Source organism: Sphaerodactylus townsendi, linkage group LG06 (genome assembly GCF_021028975.2).
Source record: "Sphaerodactylus townsendi isolate TG3544 linkage group LG06, MPM_Stown_v2.3, whole genome shotgun sequence".
Taxonomy (NCBI): Eukaryota; Metazoa; Chordata; class Lepidosauria; order Squamata; family Sphaerodactylidae; genus Sphaerodactylus; species Sphaerodactylus townsendi.
Window position 1 is genome coordinate 59,292,405 of NC_059430.1, and position 20,282 is coordinate 59,312,686.

The 20,282-nt window shown below is 40.4% G+C and overlaps 1 protein-coding gene across 1 annotated transcript in view; it reads right to left on the bottom strand.

The window, feature by feature from the left end:
- MYRFL (myelin regulatory factor like) overlaps positions 1–19,968 on the bottom strand; it is a 54,379-nt gene extending 34,411 nt beyond the window's left edge. The window contains exons 1-6 of the mRNA XM_048499177.1: positions 19,767–19,968; positions 13,968–14,061; positions 13,219–13,286; positions 12,853–13,111; positions 9,127–9,209; positions 7,082–7,232 (exon numbers count right to left, since the gene is read on the bottom strand). Coding sequence (XP_048355134.1) covers positions 7,082–7,232; positions 9,127–9,209; positions 12,853–13,111; positions 13,219–13,286; positions 13,968–14,014 — 608 coding nt within the window. The 5' untranslated portion in view covers positions 14,015–14,061; positions 19,767–19,968. The remainder of the gene's footprint in view (positions 1–7,081; positions 7,233–9,126; positions 9,210–12,852; positions 13,112–13,218; positions 13,287–13,967; positions 14,062–19,766) is intronic.
- Between the last annotated feature and the right edge of the window lie 314 nt (positions 19,969–20,282).

Below are 20,282 nucleotides of genomic sequence, written 5' to 3' on the forward strand. Positions count from 1 at the left end.
GAAGCGCCCCTGTGGGGGTGTGGCGAGGGCTTTCCGGGACAGGGCCAGACGGGCGTGGCAGTGGTGGAGGATGCACCAGTGCACCAGGCGCTTTCCCCCCTCACTCTGTCCCTGTGAGACTCACACTCAAAACAGTTATTTGGCTCTCAAAAATTGGGTTGGAACCAACAACTACTTTCTGCTACGAAAGAACAAAGTCTTCTTCCAACAGAAGGTGTCATTTCCTTTGGAGGAAAGCTTCTTATTTAGCAGAAAGGGGTCACTGGAGCCAGCCCTTGGTTTTTGCAATACTTAATGTAAAGTAATTTAGCCCTGAGCGTTATGAGTGCACATCAGACTACCCTTCCACCAACCAGTGCAATACAGAAGGATGTTCTATAGTGCTTTTTTATTACTGATTGTTGTTGGGTTTTTTGTTGTTTGCCACTGTATTTTTCTCAAGATTTGCCTCTGTAACATTAGATTGAGAAGTTGCTTCATCGGAGGCATCACTCAGAAATAATTGCTGCTTTGCATGAACAAGAAATCCTAGCCATACAGTTTTGCTAACTGTCTTAGATCATTCACATGCTTCTGCATTTCTTTAGAGAACAAGATAGAGTGCTGTTAATCAGAAATATTATCCATGCTATTGTTTATTTGATTACTCATTGTGAGATGAAGGAGAAAGTGTTGCCAGGTTCCCTTTCAGCTCTTCAGCCTCTGAAGTTATTTCAACAAATCTCAATTTAGTGAAACCCTAGAGGATATAATTCAAGAATGCAGGGATATTTGAGATGCAGACAGGTTTAAATGTTGCCTACTTCTACTTTTTAAGACGGAGGACTGACTGGGGGGAAGTGAACTCAGAAGGAAATGTCATACAGCCATTTATTTCTTACAGCTGAATACATAATTCTGCAATAATTAACCGAAGAAGCATTTTAAATATTGTCATGTAAATTAACAAAGAAAGGTGTTTTGCATTTTAATTCCCATCCCCAAGACAGATTCTGGAGAGGATGTAGAATTCAGCTTGCAAAAGATGCCCTGTTACTGATACCTTGCAAATTCATTTTGAGCATTGTTACTACTCATGTAGGGATCCAAAGCATATAACCAAACATGAGACACAAAATGCATTTGTTTCCCTTATTTCTGCCATTTCACAGAGGGGCAAAGATGTCACAGTTCTTCTTGAAAGAAGCAATGAATTAGCTATCCAGACAATCACGCCTCTCTTTGCATGTAAGTAATACATCATTCCAAAAGCTGCAGCACAAGATACCAAGTCTTCATTATATAGAGAGCTATTTCGTTCATAAACAATGATCTCTTGTCACATGACATTGTGAAAACCCTCATTCCATACTGCCAATCAAAGGCAGTTCTTTCAATTCATCCTTTCTCTTGACTGTTAGAGGTTAGAAGGGTTTAATGTATGGATTTTACGAAAGATATATATCAACTTTGTTCTCCAACAGAATGGTGAAAAAAGAGCAAAAAAGAGATTCATCCTTTCACTAAACTTGAGTACACAGAGAGAACTAGTTCATAAATGGAAGATCAATCATTTCTGAATTTATAAAGGGTGTGATGAAAAGAATATCTGATTTCCAAAATATAAAAATAAGTGAAAACAAGGCTTTAAAAATCTGTATTTTAAAAGATTCTGCATACACACAGATGATTATTTTTGAAACATTTATAATCCTACTAATTAAAAAAAGAGATGTAACAAAGCCACAAATAGAATGAATTCTGAAGATATGGATTGCATTTTAATTTACTTTAAAATTATTTGTTTCATATATATAATAATAGCGTTGTCCTCCAGATTCCTGAAAGTATGTTCAGATTATTGTTTCTAAAACAGAGAAAAACAAGAAAGCAGAACCAAAAGAGAGTTGCAGCATGAAAGAAAGAAAGAAAGAAAGAAAGAAAGAAAGAAAGAAAGAAAGAAAGAAAGAAAGAAAGAAAGAAAGAAAGAAAGAAAGAAAGAAAGAAAGAAAGAAAGAAAGAAAGAAAGAAAGAAAGAAAGAAAGGGGATGATACATTTCCAAGAAATAAAATATCTTATTCATAAAATAGGACATTAATATAAGAAATAACATTGACAACCTACACTTAACAATAACTACATTAAAAATAATTTAGACGTGGTATTAACAGATATAGAAAACTGTACTGTAGAATCATCACAAATCTTTATTTGCCTATCTATCTATCTATCTATCTATCTATCTATCTATCTATCTATCTATCTATCTATCTATCTATCTATCTATCTATCATCTATCTATCATTCATTCCTTCATTCCTTCCTTCCTTCCTTCATTCATTCATTCATTCATTCATTCATTCATTGTTTCGTTTTCTATACCGCCCTATTCCCAGAGGACTCAGGGTGGTGTACAACATAAAACCTATTACAACCAAACAGGGAGCATGATTGATCAATTACAAATATACAGGCTTTAAAAACAGCAGATTAATACGAAGAACAACATTTGAAATCGTTTATGTACCTACAGATGATGAATTAGGAATATGTTATATAATATTCAAATTCAGAACACAAACAGCAAGAAATACTGTATAATTTTAAACTGTTTTAAACATTAGATTAAAATTAATACAAAAAAAATATTCTCTGCAATTACTGGGCACCTGGTAGATTTCTTAAGCTGGGGCTATCTGATTAGGATAGATGTTAGAGATGTAAGCAGCTAAGAGCAAAGCTGACACATATTTTATGGGTATGTCCAGTTGTCATGCCATTTTGCTTACCTAATTTAACTCTGCTGAGCAGTGAGAAGAAAATTATGGGAAGGGGGCATCATCAATATTAGACATGAAGCCAATGGTCCGACCACAATATTCTAGAAATTGACCAAATCTCTAAAGTATTTACCAGATTTGAAAGATTCCTAGTGTTGGGGAGGGCAACAACATCACTTTTGAGACTTTACTCAGAAGTATAGTCAAAGTATCAGAAATGCTTTTCCCTCCCAAGCTCTGCCTCTAAATAGCCATTGGGAACCCAAATCTAGATTGAAGTAATGTTAGGCCTTGTGGTCAAACAAAGAGTTGCCTTTAAGAGAAAAGAAACAAATGTGAAATATCATTACATTTTGTTTGGATATGTGGATTTATTTGGACATTAGCATGCATATATGTTAGGTTATATAGTATGGCATTAGCTGGTCACTTCGGGGCTGGGCAGTCTCTAATTCACTATGAGAGATTCCTTTTTGCCTGCTTCTTACTGTATCAGAAAGCTTATTTAAATAGCTTATTTAAATTAAGCTTATTTAAATAGATGCCAATGAGGCCCTAACTGAGGGGTAGATATGAAGCTAGCAATAATGTTGGCCTGATGCTATTAGTTGCTTCTGCACAGGGGTTATTTCTTCTGCTATGCAAATACAAAGGCATCCTCAGCAGGAACAGTACCTCCACATGGATATTTACTCTGTGCTTTCACCAAACTAATTTCTTGCCCACCATTCTCCCATCTCCCCTCAACACTGGCAGCCTTTTTATCTTTATTCATTATTATTATTTATAGGAAGCAAAATGCTGTAGTAATACCCTCGTTACTGATGATTTTTTAAAAACCGTAACAAACCTGCCAGATGGGGAAATGGCAGCCGCTGTGAGCAGGAGGGTACAAAAATCCACACCTTCCCCTCCACACTTTTGCAAACTGGCTTTTGGTATGATCTTACAGAAAAGACTGTACTGGTGCAGGTTTGAAGAAGTTTTTAGCAGAGCCAGGGAAAATCTGGAAGGTTAGTGGACACATGATAATGCTGTGCAGAAGCCAAAATTAAATATGCTGTTATTGGGGGCAGATGTAGAACAAAAGATCTGTGCAGAGTGTAGTTTGGTCTATTCATAGTCATAGAGCAGCAATATTACAAAAAATAAAATCAACAAGGAAGCAAATAATACACAGTATTCATATATCATGCATCAGAGATTTCTGCACTCTGCTAGCAATATAGCAGAACTTCACCACTATATTAAGAGATAATAGTATCTTTATTAGCTCACGAGCACTTAACTAAGGCATCATCAATTCGAGGAAGCCTGGATAACAACAGCCAAATCAAGTGGCTCATAGTATCCCTACAGAATTCCCAGTGAAATGAGCAGTTGTCTCAGTGGCACCAGAATTACATAGTAGGTCCTTCACAGGACGGTGTTGAAATCTCCCCCTTAGCAAGACCAATAGGAGAGCATTAGTCAGGTTCTTGAAAAAGCCCAATGAATTTAAATATGAGTTAGATGTGGAGCAGTTGATGATCCTATCCAGGTCTTTAATGGCCTATATGCACTTGGGGGAAGGTTGATTTCATTTTGTAACTTGATATATGTGAGTCATTGACAAGTCAAATTTTGATCTGCACAGAAGCAACCAATGTCAGCCCTTCTAGTTCAGACTGAATGTCCATTCAGTTCAGCATCCTCTTTGCAAATGGCTAACCAAATGCCTCTGGAAAGTTCACTAACAGGGCTTGAACGCAACAGCACTTTTGCCCATCTTCTTGTTACTACCACCAACTTACATGAAAATCAGCTTGAAGGCTAAATGCCTTTCTCTGTTCTCATCGTTTAGTATACAAAAAAAAGCCTTGGGATCTACAAAAGATTTTTGTCAGCAGAGCACAACTTTCTCATCTCTACCCAGTGGTGGAATTCAATCTATTCGTGCCAGTTAGGTAGAACTGGTAGCTAATTTTTTATCTAGTTCAAAGAACTGGTTGTAATCCCATCTCTGAGTCCTTTTGGAACAGGTTGTTAAATTATTGGAATCCCACCACTGCCTCTACCCTCCTGCTGAGCCCAAATCACACCCTTCCTCTTGTGTTTTTCCCCTGTCAGGTCTAACGATTACTATGGAAGTGGGCAAATTCTATCCAGGAAAATTCTCCAGTTGCCATAACAGCAATCTAAAGCACCCACACCTCTGTGAGGAAGTAAGACAGATGTTTTTTAAATGAACTAAAAGATGTCAGGAGATCAGGTCATGGATCATTCAAAATCACACATACAGATAGACGTAATTGACCATTAATATAGCAGGAATATTGGAAAAACTCCCACATGAAGCTATGACAAGGCACCAGATGGAAGACTGAAAACAATTTCCAAAATAATGGTACTATGCAGATAGAGATAGAATTAAGGGAGAACAGAACTTACATAAAATCAGGAAAGTCCTGTTTTAAACCACTAGTAACTGGTAGAAAAAACTGTTGAAAGAGCCATCAGATCATCTCTCTTCTATTAGCAGTGGCGTAGTGGCTAAGTGCAGGTGCACTCTGATCTGGAGGAACCGGGTTTGATTCCCAGCTCTGCCGCTTGAGTTGTGGAGGCTTATCTGGGGAATTCAGATTAGCCTGTGAACTCCCACACACGCCAGCTGGGTGACCTTGGGTTAGTCACAGCTTTTCGGAGCTCTCTCAGCCCAACCCACCTCACAGGGTGTTTGTTGTGAGGGGGGAAGGGCAAGGAGATTGTAAGCCCCTTTGAGTCTCCTACAGGAGAGAAAGGGGGGATATAAATCCAAACTCTTCTTCTTCTACTACTAGATGTTTAACAATGATGGTTGGAAGAGTTCCATCTCTCCCAATTTCTCCCCCCCCCCTCAAAATCTGAACTGTTGTTGAACTGTGTAAACCATACAGCCAGACACTACAGAAATGAATGAAAACAAATTAATAATTACCTTGTTCATTAGTTTATCCATTTGGTTTTTGTTATCCAAATGACAGAAACAAATACGGCTTTTCATTTTACATTTTCACTCATTTTTAACATGAAAACACAGCTGTATTTTATTTGTCTGAGACGATTTTGGTTAATGGGAAAGGTACAAGTATGTCAGATAAATAAATATTTATTGTTGGTTTTATTAATATAATAAGCCTGAAATGTTTAGTGGAAACTGAATTGTCACTTCTGTTATTTTGGCTTAGCTAACAATCATCCTCTGAATAAATGTTAAATTAGCCCTCTGAAAATGATAATCCCTTTTTATTTTGAGATCTTAAATTATCAGAAATTTGTCATTTTAATGCATTTTAATTTTATCCAATTCTCTATCTCTATCTGTGAAAACAGAAACAAAGGAAAGATTTTGGATGAACAGGAAAACCATTATCCAGTGTAAAGTACATTCACCAACAGCATGGCCATTGGCCACCACTTGAAACCATCTGACAACTTTATACAATATTTATCTGTCAGTCCTTCAACCAGTTCTCTTTAAACCCAAGGAATGCTAAAAGCTGTTGGGGGGGGGGGGGGGGTTCTAGGAAGAAAGATGCTATTAGGAGAGGAGAAGAGAATGCTATTAGGAAAACCAGCAAATCACAGCTATAATCAATGCAACAATGAATATTGCTGAATGCTTAACATTAACATTTTACCAATCTGGCATGTGTGTAATCTCTGCTTGTTGAAGGATAGATTTATAGCAGACACTTTTTAGGTGTTTTGCTATTCTCTCTCCCTTTTTTTATGAGCCATAACTAAACTGGATTGTTTCTTAGTTTGCCGCAGAGGCACTGCAGTGTCAGCAACATGACTTCAGTTGGCATGGAATCAGTGGTGGGATTCAGCAGGTTCGCACCACTTTGGCAGAACCGGTTGTTAAAATGGTGCTTGTAAACAACCAATTGTTAAATTATTTAAATCCCACCACTGCATGGAATGTCTTAACTGTGCCAACCATGACAGGTAGTAAAAGACTGGAACATCTTGCAACTGCCTCACTCCATGAACCCAGTATCAGGCAGCATCTTAAGTGAACTTACCTGATTTTAAACCCACTCCACAGTTTTGGCTACACTCAACAAATCCAACAAATCTTTCTGAGGTCTGTCAATTTCTGTTCTCTATTTGTGGCCTTAATTTCCAGGATAACCAAAGTGGAAAGAGGCGGGCCAAACAATCTAACTGCTTTGAATATGTAGTACAGACATGTGTTGCATCTTGTCCACAAGAATATACATATTATGCCATTTATTTCTGTACTATTTCATACCACCTGAGATCATAACAAAGGGGAACAAACATGATCAACACTTACAGTTTTTCGTAACTGTGGTTTAAAAGGCTGCTCCAAGTTGATATTCGATATGGTTGCCATGCCAGAGACTGAAAGTATTTCTCAGCAGATGCTACATTCTGGCCATCTCTGTTGTATTCTTGCACAGTGGAAGAAGAGTCCTTAACTGCCGCTACAAAGATACCAGTTCCTTAGTCAAATGGATAATGGCTGGTGGCACAGTGCTGCCCCGTTGCCCACTGAACCACACAGACATCTTAGTACTGGAATACTATTGTGCAAGAGCTTCAGCTAACAGGACATAATATTGCTGTGCAACTGTGAAATTATTTTCATTCATGCACAATTAGTGGAGACATCCAGATAATATTGTTGGCAACCAGCAATATTCCACTGTTTTCCCTCTATCTTTTTCCAGTTTTGTGCTGATTTTTTAACATAACACACAATTGCAGCCATTTCCAGAGTGGGCAGTCAAAGTGGCATCTGGGATATTTCCCCCTCATTTCCTGCTGAGGAAGAGTCAGCATGGCTTTTGCAGAGGCAAATCCTGTCTTACAAACTTACTAGAGTTCTTTGAGGGTGTAAACAGTCATTTGGATAAGGGGGAACCAGTGGATATTGTCTACTTGGATTTCCAAAAGGCTTTTGACAAAGCTTCTCACCAGAGACTATTGAGAAAACTCAGCAATCAAGGAATAAGAGGGGAAGTCCTCCTATGAATTAAAAACTGGTTGAGAAACAGGAAGCCAAGGATGGGTGTAAATGGGAAGTTCTCACAGTGGAGAGATGTAGGGAGTGGTGTTCCCCAAGGATCCGTTTTGGGACCACTGCTCTTTAACTTATTCATAAATGATCTGGAAGTAGAGGTGGGTAGCATGGTGGCCAAGTTTGCGGATGATACCAAACTATGTAGGGTGGTGAGAACCACATGGATTGCGAAGAGCTCCAAGCGGACCTTTATAAATTAGGTGAGTGGGCTAAGAAATGGCAAATGCAGTTCAATGTAGCAAAATGCAAAGTGATGCACATAGGGGCAAAAAATCCAAACTTCACATACATGCTACAGATATCAGTGCTATCAGTCACAGACCAGGAAAGGAATTTGGGCGTCTTAGTTGATAGTTCCATGGGAATGTCAACTCAATGCATGGCAGCTGTGAAAAAAGGCAAACTCTATGCTGGGGATAATTAGGAAAGGAATTGATAATAAAACTGCAAAGATTGTTATGCTCTTATATAAAGCAGTGGTGCGACTGCACTTGGAGTACTGTGTTCAGTTCTGGTCGCTACATCTCAAAAAGGATATTGAAGAGGTAGAAAAAGTGCAGAGAAGGGCAACGAGGATGATTGAGGGACTGGAGCACCTTCCTTATGGGGAGAGGCTGCAGCATTTGAGATTCTTTCGTTTGGAGAGAAGATGTCTGAGGGAAGATATGACTGAAGTCTATAAAATTATGCATGGGGTAGAAAATGTCAACAGAGAGAATTTTTCCTCTCTTTCTCACAATACTAGAACCAGGGGGGCATACATTGAAAATGCTGGGGGGGGGGGGAAGAATTAGGACTAATAAAAGGAAACATTTCTTCACGCAACGCGTGATTGGTGTTTGGAATATGTTGCCACAGGAGGGTGATGGCCACTAACCTGGATAGCTTTAAAAGGGGCTTGGACAGATTTATGGAGGAAAAGTCAATCAATGGCTACCCTTGTCCCTGCAGAGCTGCACAGGGCAGAGAAGGTAAGTTGGTGACCAAAATGGAGACACCGTAAAACAGTTCAAAACGCTGTTTTTGAAAAGACTAACACATTGAGTAAGTTTCAAAAACAGAAACCACCACCACCACCACCACCACCACCCCCCCGGCAATGGGGGGAAAGTACGGTGCTGCCTCATTGCAGAGGCAGCAGCTGTGCGAACTGCGCCCTGGAACTGTTTTTTTACCGTTCCAGGGGTGCTGTCTCTATGAGACTGTAGATAAGAGTATAGGAGTACCATGTTGTATATATTCTACATGTCTAAATTGAACACTCTTAAGGCTTTTCATCTGTGTGTTTTACTTACTTGGTCCTGCACTGCCAGTACATGTGAGAAGTTCAAGGGAGTCCTCCAATGAACGCTTTCTCTTTTTAGACACCAAGGAAAGGCTGCGGGGGGGGGGGGGGGGGGTAGGACCATCAGTATCAATAACAAAAACTGTAAAACAATATCTTAAAGATAATCCAAAAACAATCCTTATTCCTTTCTGAAGGAATTCTCCTCCCCCTACCTCCCCTTCCCTTGCATGGCATCCCACCCCCTCCCTCCGCTAGGGTGGTTGGGCCATGTCCAGATGCTAGGCCCCTCCCCTCCCTCCCCTCCCTTGCATGACTCCTCTTTCTTTCAAGATTAAATATAGTTCTAAAACTATGTGCTCCATCCAGGTGAACTCCTTTTCCAATGATTTTCCTTTCAATGCAGTCCTGGATACAGCCCCTAGGGCTGCATGGAAGTATGAACACAATGAAAGGCACTCTGACTATCTGCAAGACTTGCTTTTTTGCAAGACTGAAGCATTGCAGTAGTTAGTGAGTCATAGCAAGATAAAACAATCTTTCCCTCTCTTTCCCAGGCAGCCCAATCCAGGGGGCAGCAAATCCCCCTCTGGAACCAATGTGCTCCTGCACCGGTGGAAATACCCTTTCTGCCAGTGCAAGGGGCAAATGCTCCAGCAGAGCGGTAACTTACCTGGGCAGCCGACCTGGAAGCATCCTCCCTTGCCCAGGCCTGCTGGAACAGAATGCTGTTCTGGTATAGCTGGGGGGGGGGGGCGTTCTGGGTGTGGAACCCACCTTAGTTGGCCTCAGGAGCCTAATCGGCCTCCATGCACTGACAGAGAAATGCCACAATTTTGTTTACTTTTCTTTATTTCCTGCTGTGGAGGATTTTCGCCCTGCTTTTTAAAAAAAACCTTTTGGACTTCCCCGCCATGGGAAAGCCCTTTGGAGGGGAGGAGGGGAGGTGGCACCAGAGTGGTGTCATCTCCCACCCACCTGACACCTGTGGATTGGGCTGTTGATTCCTCTCCCCCTTTTCCACTCTTTTTTCATTAATTTCTCTGTCTACCTAATTTTTCTGTGTCATTTTCAACTCTTGGGCCCTTTCCGCACGGGCGGAATATGGCGGCCTGGGGACGGCAAAAACGCCGTCCCCAGGCCGCCATTCGCACAGGGGGCACAGCTTCTGCACAGCTGCACCACCCTCGCGCCACCCGACCAGCGTGAAGCCGGCGTTTCCAAACCACGCTTCCCCAGCATGGTTTTTTGGAAACGCCGGCTTGGAGCCGCTGCCGTGCGAACGGCAGCAGCTTCCAAGCACCTTCCCCCCACCACCACCAGGCGACTCACCAGTCCCGCGGCCCTCCGGCGCGTTGCCGAGGCCTGGGGACACGCCCCCTTTGCCCTGCAACCCTGGAGCGGCCACGCAGGGCAGGGGGGCGTGTCCCCTGGCCTCAGCAATGCGCCAGAGGGCCGCAGGACTGGTGAGTCACCCTGACGACGGCACAGCTCTGCGCCATCGTCCCTCCGTGCGGAAGGGGCCTTGGTCTCAACTCTATCTCATCTCTTGGCCACTTAGAAAGTACACAATAGTAGTATAGTAGCAAACCTTTGTTAATATTACAAACAGAAGTGGGGAGAGGTAAAATTTCCCCATAATCTAACAAAGTGGCAAATGGATGCTTGTCCTCTCCTGCATGATAATGGAACATTAATCTGTTTTAGTGGTTATACATGTGGAACAGAAGTTAAAACTCCCATTTTAGGTACTGGGTTGTTACCATTATTATTGTATTGGTGGAGGATGTAACAGCCCTTTCTAACAGCTGCTCTGCAAAATGACAAATGACGTAACTATTTTAAAGTCATCAAAATTAGATTTTTAACAAATGTGCTAACTAGTCTTTCTCCCCATTGGGTACCCAAAGCTGCATTGTTCTCCTGTCCTCCATTTAACCCTCACAACAACGCTATGAGGTAGGTCCAGCTGAGAGTGGGTTACCCAGCAACCTTCTATTGCAGATTGAGGATTTGAGTATTAGAGATACATGACAGATTGTTTAAATCTTTCTATTACATGTAGCCTACAGTGAAGATCACCCGGTTTGGAGTGTTCTGGTTGTCTTCATTTTTGCCACTTCAACTACTATCATCATTCAAGAACTGAATGCAAGTTTTCAAACCTGTAGCATTCTTTTCTGATGAGTTATGACTGCCAAAAACAGAGCCTTATCTGCCATTGCAAATAGTTTATTGGGGGGGGGGGGTGGTATTCCCATGTCTTTCAGGTTAGTCCTGGAACCCCCCACAATTATCCTGGACAATTTAAAGTCTCCTAGCTTTGTTGTCTGATGAGTTATGCCTGCCATAAATGCTCCATTGATATGTATATATTAGACTGGATGAAATGCCTGCAGTTAAAAAAAAAAGGAAATAGGAAGACAGAGCAAGTAGGCTTTTGCCATGCAGTCAAATATTCTCTTTCCTTTTCCCCATTATACTTATAACTATTATCAAACTATTGAAGCTGGAGCACGATTAGCACCACAGCAATGAATAAATAAAGCTAAAGCAAAATCCATCCTGTCACTCTACAAAATTAATAACTGCTGCTCAGCCACCACAGCAGCCAAATGAAGAAAAGAACTATTTGGGGATGCTATCACCACCTTGGGAACTCCATCCAGTTGGAGAGGTGGTATAGAACTGTGTTATTTAATTTTTTAAATCACAAATAAACCTGTCCTAATCAGAGAGGGAAGTTAACCCAAAGGCAATAATCAAATCAGCTTTCAAATCTTGGGAAGAAAAACAGAAACAATAAACATTTAAATACTGCCACCCTGTGGAGAGATGTACATGCCAACTTCACAAGTCTCTAAGATGCTACAGTTTAAAAAATATTTCACTGCTAACGTTCTTCTCAAAAGGGACTTTAACTGGTTAAGAGAGAGATTAGGAACACTGTGGGGAACTGTTACTATGGAGCTGCATTGTTTGACTGACTCTTGTTCTTATGGCCCATAGCCCACCAGCAACCTGATTCCTTACAAGTCAGGATTCATAATCACCTTTGCCCGCCAGAAGTTCTACCATAGCCTTGTACAAGAAAGTCCTAAGATCATGATGTCCTGAAAAATCAGCTCCCCCCTCTTTTTATTTTGTAACATCTGGCTCACACTGTTGTATATCAATGAGTTGGTCCTAATGCCAACACCTGCCAACCTCCAGGTGGTGACTGGAGTGTCCTGCTATTACAACTGATCTCTAGGTGACAGAGATGGGTTCACCTGGAGAAAATGGCCACTTTGGAAGGTGGACTATGTGGTATTATACCCTATTGAAGCCTCTTCCCTCCTTAAACCCCATTCTCTTCAGACTCCAGCCCCAAAATCACCAGGAGGTAGCAAACCTAATTTTATATAGATTGTGTTTTTGGCTTTTTTGGCTCTTATTTTTAGACTATCACAGCTGTAAGCGACTTGTTGAAGGTCCAACAGAGGCCCCTTCTACACATGCAGAATAATGCACTTTCAATCCACTTCCACAATTATTTGCAAGTGGATTTTGCTATTGTGCACAGTAAAATCCAGCTGCAAAGTATATTAAAGTGGATTGAAAGTGAATTATTCTGCACGAGCAGAAGGGGACAGAGTCATTCTTCTGAAATTTAAATCCTAGTAATTTTTCTAAGGGTTTTTTTTAAATGCCATTCACCACTTACTTCTTTGAATTACAATATAAATTTTTTTACCTTGGGTTGAGAGAGTCTCTTAAAGCTGGATGAGAATAATTTGAAGAATGGTGTGCAGAAGGCATAAAACAATTCCGGAGAGTTACAGTATTGCTTGTCTTCAAACTACAATCTTGATGTGCACCACAGACTTCCCCACTGGAATTCATCTTAGAAGAAGACTCCAAAAACATGCATGGAAATGTGCTGGTGCATTCTATGGAAGGATAAGATAATGATGGTTGCATTCCATTACAGCAGGAAATAGGGTAATGTGCATCTGAAATGAAAAAAATAATGCACCATTCATCGTTAGTGTGCAGTATGAACACTGTAAACAAAAACAGCTGCAACAGAATACCAAGAAATTGGGGCCATTATACCCACCTTTGGACTGTGGTGGTGAACATGGCTCTGATCCAGAGTCTGGTGGTGAATCTGGTAGCTTGCTTGGCCTGGAATTATAGCCAGTGGATAGTGAAGAGAAGAAAGACTTTGGTGGCTACCAACAATGTAGTTTTCCATCGTGATAAAATGTTGTATGTTAGTTTTACAAGATCATGTGAATCTTATTTTGGATAGTCACCAAGTATACCCAATAATTAGATGTTAGCATAACATTAATTAGAAATAATAAACACTGCAAGTTTATTAAGTTACTGGTTAATGAGAAGTGAATATAAAAGCAGTGTTCTCACTCATTCCTTAGCCCATGAACTGGGACTGCAGCTCCCTTAACATTAATCACCATCAGTTTTCTGGAATTATGTGTTCCTGTAGAGGAGCAAACAGTGAAAACATGGCTAACATCTCTGCATTAGCAGTGTCCCATTAAACAGAAGCTCAAAGCAAATAATCCCCTTCTGCAAACCCTTTGATTAAACCTTTTATTTTTTTTGTTTGGAAACATTGTAAAAGATTCCAATTTTGGCTATTTGGCTCCCTTTCAAATAATTACATATTTCTGTACAAAGAGGCTGTAAATCCAATTGGTAAAAAGAATCTTCATACCAGAACAAAACTTGAAATTTCATACTTCAGGTAGATTATACTGGGATTTTCTGTGTACAGGTATAAATAATCGAAACAAATAGAAAATAGCAAAGAAAATGGTGTGTGTAGCTTTTCATACTTACCGATTTCCAAATACTTCAAGCTCACTACCTATAAATTCTTCTAACATATGAGTATCTGCAATTGCATCCTCTGATGTTCCAAGGACATCCTGTCCTACAAATGTAAAGTGTGAATTTAGTCTGTGATTTCTTTCTCGATTCATTTACTTAGATTTTTAGACCAGCAATGCTCTTTTTACATTTGACTTTAGCACCACCACATAATTTTGGCTTCAAAAGAAAACCCATAATTCCCAGTGGAAAGCTATGAAATCTTCAGCAAAGAAAGCACTAACAGCTTGCTTTGGAGCATTTTCCTTCATACACCAGGGATCCAATACACCTATCTGCCTCTTTCACCTCACTCAAGAAGTTCACCTGCAGAGACATGCAAATCCATAACACAACTGCTCTCAGTTCCAAAAAACCATGTTGCTTTAGCTCTGCATCATTTCACTCCCACTTCCCACAAAACTCCACTGCCTTTTTTTAGCCCTTCTCATCCTGTTACAACTCTCTCCAAGAAGTTCCTGTATTCTGATGTCCAGCTGAACAACTTTTACTCTCACTTACCTGTGCTTTGTACTGCCTGTTTGCCTACAAAGTCCACTCATTCACCTCATGTTTTCCCTACACACATATGCACTGCAGTGCATGCCTTGTCAGCACCCTAACCAATCCATGCTTCCTGTTTACCAATTCCCTTTGCACACTCTCCTGATGCATTATCCTCTATTTCTGTCCTCTCCTGCTGGCACTGGGGCTAGAAAAGGGAATGTCGCTCAATGTGTTCAAATGGACCAAGGCATGCCTTGGGGATGAATCAGGGATGACCCCAGCCAGACACAGAGGGATGTGAATCTCTCTAGCAGCAGGTGTGGGATGGACGCTCAGTGAGCTTCATGGCCCGGTAGGGATTTGAATGCAAGTTTCAAAAATTCTAACCACTACTTCACTCTTGTTCTCCTCACCCTACATGAGATTTTCAGTTTTCACAAGAAGAGAACTTCTTATTGGCTTTCTGGGAAAAGTATAACCAGCAGACCAGTTGTGACTGATGAACTTCACATCTCCCCACACAACCTCTTTCAGGGTTATCTACTATTAAGGTTTCTTTTCCCTCCAAAGCAGAAAGCAGGGGTATCACTTGAAGGTTTATTGCTTTCTTACTTCTTCGTTTCTGCTTTTGTTAATCAGAATATTTCATACTGGGTTTTTTTGTTCCAAATATAAATTAAATGCAAGCTGCCTTGTGGCTCTTTTTCAATAGAAAAGAGAAATGTCAGTGTTTTAAATAAATAGTAAGCAAAGACTCAGAGCATAAGAAAATGTCGTTTCACCAGTTGAAAATAATGGTTCCCAACTATTGTGAAAGTTATAGGGCACAATCTGATAGAAGTAAAACTCTTAAACTTTTACTGGTTGCCAGAGAATCACGATGCAAGTAGCTAAGTTTCTGTTCCCTGATATGAAATTATGGGCCGAGATCATGTCTTGTGTATAATTTATCTTTATAACCTCCCATCCTTCTCATTGTCTGATGTACTGTGTGCATGTTTTTGTTAACGGCCATCAAGTTGCTTCCAGTTTATGACAACCCTGTGAATTAATGACCTCTAGTACATCACATGAAGATTCCTATGCAACTTATAATAATTAATAACTAAGAATTCCTTTTGTAAATTCCAGATTATCATATCATCATTAAAAATCAATTGTAAATAACGCAGTACACCCAAAAGCAAAAAAGACTCCTCAGAACCAAAGAAGACTCAATTGTCAAGTCCTTTTGAAATAAGTACATTGACATACTGTGGAACATCATTAGAAAAGGGGTCTATCAAACTACCTGCAGGAAGGCACTTCAAAATTCAGGAGCAACTTCTGGAAAACTGCATAAAAACTCTCATAAAAGTTAACGTTAACAAGCTGGTAATGCCTGGAACAAAGTGTCTCCAACTAATCTTAAATTTCAAGGAGACTCGTATTATTTATTTTCGACCATCAATGTACTTAGCAATTCCTGAAAAGTAGAATTCTAAAAATTAACAATGGATAAATACAGTAGTTTGAAATATATTTGAAAGATGTTTAGGACATTTAATGATTTAATGTACATGAGCAAAGTGTCTTGAAGATCAAGCTCTTAGAAGATCAAGCAGTATTTTCAACGGTAAATAAACAGCACCATTTTGATTTTACTTGGCACAGGGATTAATCTGTCCTACGCAGACAGGTGCTATCTAGATTGTGCATTACTCTAAAAGAAACAATGCTCTCACACATGGAAGGGGGAAAGAAGGTATGGCTCTACAGCTGTACAGAGAAAAAAATACAGTCAGCAATTAATTTATCCACCTGGCATGAAGGAGGTAGTAACGTTGCCACTCATATCTGACAGGCATTGTGACAAAATTGCTTCAAAGTACTAAACTGACAGAAGCAGAATAAGGTATTTAGGGTGCCCCTTCTCCCTGTGTGACCTCAAGGGAGGGGGAAACGAAGTTTCACTTACCTGTTACTGTTCTTCATTGAGTGTCTTCTAGGCAGGAATGCATGAGGACTACACAGACTGACTACAGAGATCTGATCAAAAGGCTCTCCCTCCTCTCCTCCAGAGCTGAAAACAGGCTGGTTTCCCTCCCAAATAGTCACATGAAAGGAGGTGAAGAGAGCACTCCATTCTCCCTTCGCCTTTGTGGAAGAGCACTATTAGAACAGACAGTAGACCACATGAGGGAAAGGACAGAGGGATGCGTGCCTGCATAGAAGACACTCAAGGAACAACAGTTGCAGGTAAGTGTAACTTTGGTTTTCATCAATGTGTCTTCAGTGCAGTCCCACATGGGAGAGTAGCAAGTTCAGGTGCCATGGAGGCAGGTGTGGGCTTGTCATCAAAATAACAACAGTAACACTGCTGTCCCAACAGCTTCGTGACTACTGGAGCCCACATCAATGGAGTAATGTCAGAAAAATGTGGTGAAAGCAGATCAGGCTGCTGCCTTACAGATGTCCCAAAGGCCGGCCCTGGCAAGGAAAGCAGCTTGGGCCCTATTGGAATGAGTCCTAACTTGAAGAGGACAATCCACCTGGGCACTGGCACAGGGTAACCTATTGGCAGAAATCATTGATCTAGAAATGGTTTGAGAAAAGGCAGCTTCACCCTTCTTGAGACCCTTAAAGCAGATGGTTAAATTCTTGTAGAAGTCAAATAGAGTACTTTCTTAACATCAAGTGTGTGGAGTGATCATTCACCCGTCGACTGGATTCTTGGGAAAACACCAGCAGGGTAATGTCCCAAGAGATATGGAAGTGGGAAACTACCTTAGGCCTAAATTCTAAGGTAGGATGTAGGAGTAGACTCTCCATTCTTATTTGGTGAATGGAGAGTCTACTAAAAAAAGGCAACTTTCCTACTCCCCTGGTGAAGGTGATAGCAATTAGGAAGGCAACTTTATAAAGCAAAGTGACAAGTCAGATGTTGCCAGAAGCTCAACAAATTTATGTATAATCTGTGACAATACCCAAGACAAACTCCGAACAGAGAAAGAGGTTTAATATTGAGTAGAGGTTAGTTAAGCATCTCAAAAATCTTTTGGAATCAGGGGCTGAAAATGCCAAACAAGAGCAAACAAGTATATGAAATGCAGAAATTGCAGAAAGGTGAACCTTGACAGAAGTGGCTAAACTGGTATCTTTTAAATACAAAAAATGTCAGATAAAGTACAGGTTTCAGACCATGTACCTTGGGGCTGAGACAAATGGACAAAACATGACCAGTTGGATCCATAGAATTTTTGTGTGATGGGTTCATGATGCTCTCAACACCTGTGCAACCCTGCATAAGTCTGGCATATGGACCGAGTCAGCCACACTGTTAGGTGTAAGGAAGAGACGTCATGGTGGAGAACAGTCACTTTCCTGAGAAGGAAGTCCTTTACCAGGAGAACCTGAAATTCCTCTGAGTTATCCTGAAGAGGGTGGGAAAGAAAAACCTTTATTGGCCAGTAAGGGGCTATGAGGATCACAATTGACTGGTAAGAGACCACCTTTGCTATTGTCTTGTGTAGAAGAGGGAAGGAAGGGAAAGCATAATACAGGTGACCCAATCAATGCATCTGAAAATATCTCCCAGAAGCTGTTCTCCATTCTCACCACAGAGCAGAAGAGGGGGCATTTTGTATTGGTTTATGTGGCAAATATACAAGGACATCCTCATTCTTTGAAAAGAGGAATCAAGTACTGAAGATTCAGGGACAATTTGTGAGAAGAAGACACCTGCCTGAAGAGGAAGTCCACAGTAGTGTTGCTCTCTCCAGCCACATGAATGGCCCCCAGGGAAATGTTCTGTGGTATGGCCCATCATCATAATTGCAAGGCCTCTGCACAGATGGATCTGGAACCTATATCCCCTTGTTTGTTGATGTAACATTTGGCAGTTCTGGGTTGGGAAATACTTGGGTATTGCGGGGGAGGGCTAGAACCTGGGGAGGGCAGGATTTGGGGAGGGGAGGGGAGGGAAGGGACCTTGGTAGGGTATAATGCCATAAAGTCCATTCTCCAGAGCAACTATATTCTCCAGGGGAACTTATCTTGGTAGTCTGGATATCAGTCATAGATCTCCAGGTGCCATCTGGAGATTGGCAATGCTACCATCTGCATTATAGAATAACTGAGTATAAAACAATATTTGTACGTTCCTGACCTTTCCCTTTTTTAGTATTTATGAATTGTTGGCCACAATCCAGTGAAGCACTTTAGAAGCTCAGATGAGCTGTGGCTAGAAACTGAGTGCAAGGAGCTAATTGAAACAGACATGAATAACAATTACTAGTTGCACTTGCAAAATGTGTTGGGATTGGAGGTACCAGCATTGATGAGTTTCAGCATGCCCTCATCAATCAGATTCACAACTTTCAAGCTTTCCAGAATCATCACTATTGATCATAACTGTGCAGCAGTGACAGGAGTATTTTCTACCACATTTGGCTACATTAGAAAGCTGTAATACACAGTATTATGTGGGTACTACTATTGGCTGTACAAAGGGAAGGCAGCATGGTAAAACTCAATTTCTTAAAGTTTTGGAAGCTAAGATTCCTCAGTAATATGCACCTACCTTGATTCCTCTTTTGTATGTGGTTGTTACAGGTAATTACATGAGTGTAAGGGGCACTAGATGTGATCAACAGTCAGCATGTACTGTGTCTACCCATTCTCACCTGAAATGGGAATGGGATGTCTTTATTTTTAATAAAAAAAAATGGAACATGCAGAAAAGGAAGGACCATTATCCCTGTTGCATTCAGAAAGTGAGCTAAAAGGCAAGCAAGAGAAGAAAACTCTTAAAAATGAAACACTCAGCTCCATTTACCGTACCGTTCTTAATCCATTAAATTCTTACCTTCAAAGAACTCTTGAAGGCCGTCAATTTCATCCAGTACATCCATGGTCAAGGAGAGAAAAAAAGCAACTTTCCCAAGGACTTGGAGCAGTCAAACTTGCTCACGACAGTTCATTGGTTTTCCAAGATAGCTATAAAGCTGTTTGAAAATCCATTGCCTCATCCTAACCAGTCAAACATTGGCTATCTAAAATGGAATTCCACACTTTCAAATGTCAAATTAGGCCACAACTTTTGGGCAAAACATTGCTTCTTACAGCTATAGAAAACCTTAGTAGAAGATTACTTCCTTGTTTAAAAGACCTTTACCCCTCAAGTTTATTTTATACAACATGTGCAATTAAACACAAAGGTTACTTGTTCTCTAAACAAGCCTTCCTCTCAAGTTCAATATACAAGATTTTTTTAAAACCTACCTTTAAAATACAACTATGTTATCTGGTGTGTCAGTCAGTTTATATATAATACAGAGCTCTGGGCCGATCTTTCAGGATGCATGTTTAACTTGTTCATAGTGGGAAAATGGGCTGTTGTAAGAATCCAACAGGAAGAATTCATTCTTGTATACTTCTGTTTCTTTGCAAGATGACCTCAAATGTTACACAACTGTTTCTCGTTTTGCATTTATAGTAGGAGTAACTGTGTTCTCAATTGAAATTGAAATAGCAAGACCTTTCTGTTCTCAATTGTGTTCTCAATTGAAATAGCAAGACCTTTCTGTTTAGGTAGGCATATTGAGCAGTGACAGACCTATTGCACAAAGGTTGTATAATGGAGTTGAGGCATACATAATTAGGCAAATAGTTGTTTCACACAGCCTATAAAGGCTTCAGTTGTTTCACACAGCCTATAAAGCTCAGAGTTTAAAATGTATATTTTGACTCGTTTTTTTAAAAAAATAACTATTCTTTCTAGACTACATTAGAATAAAT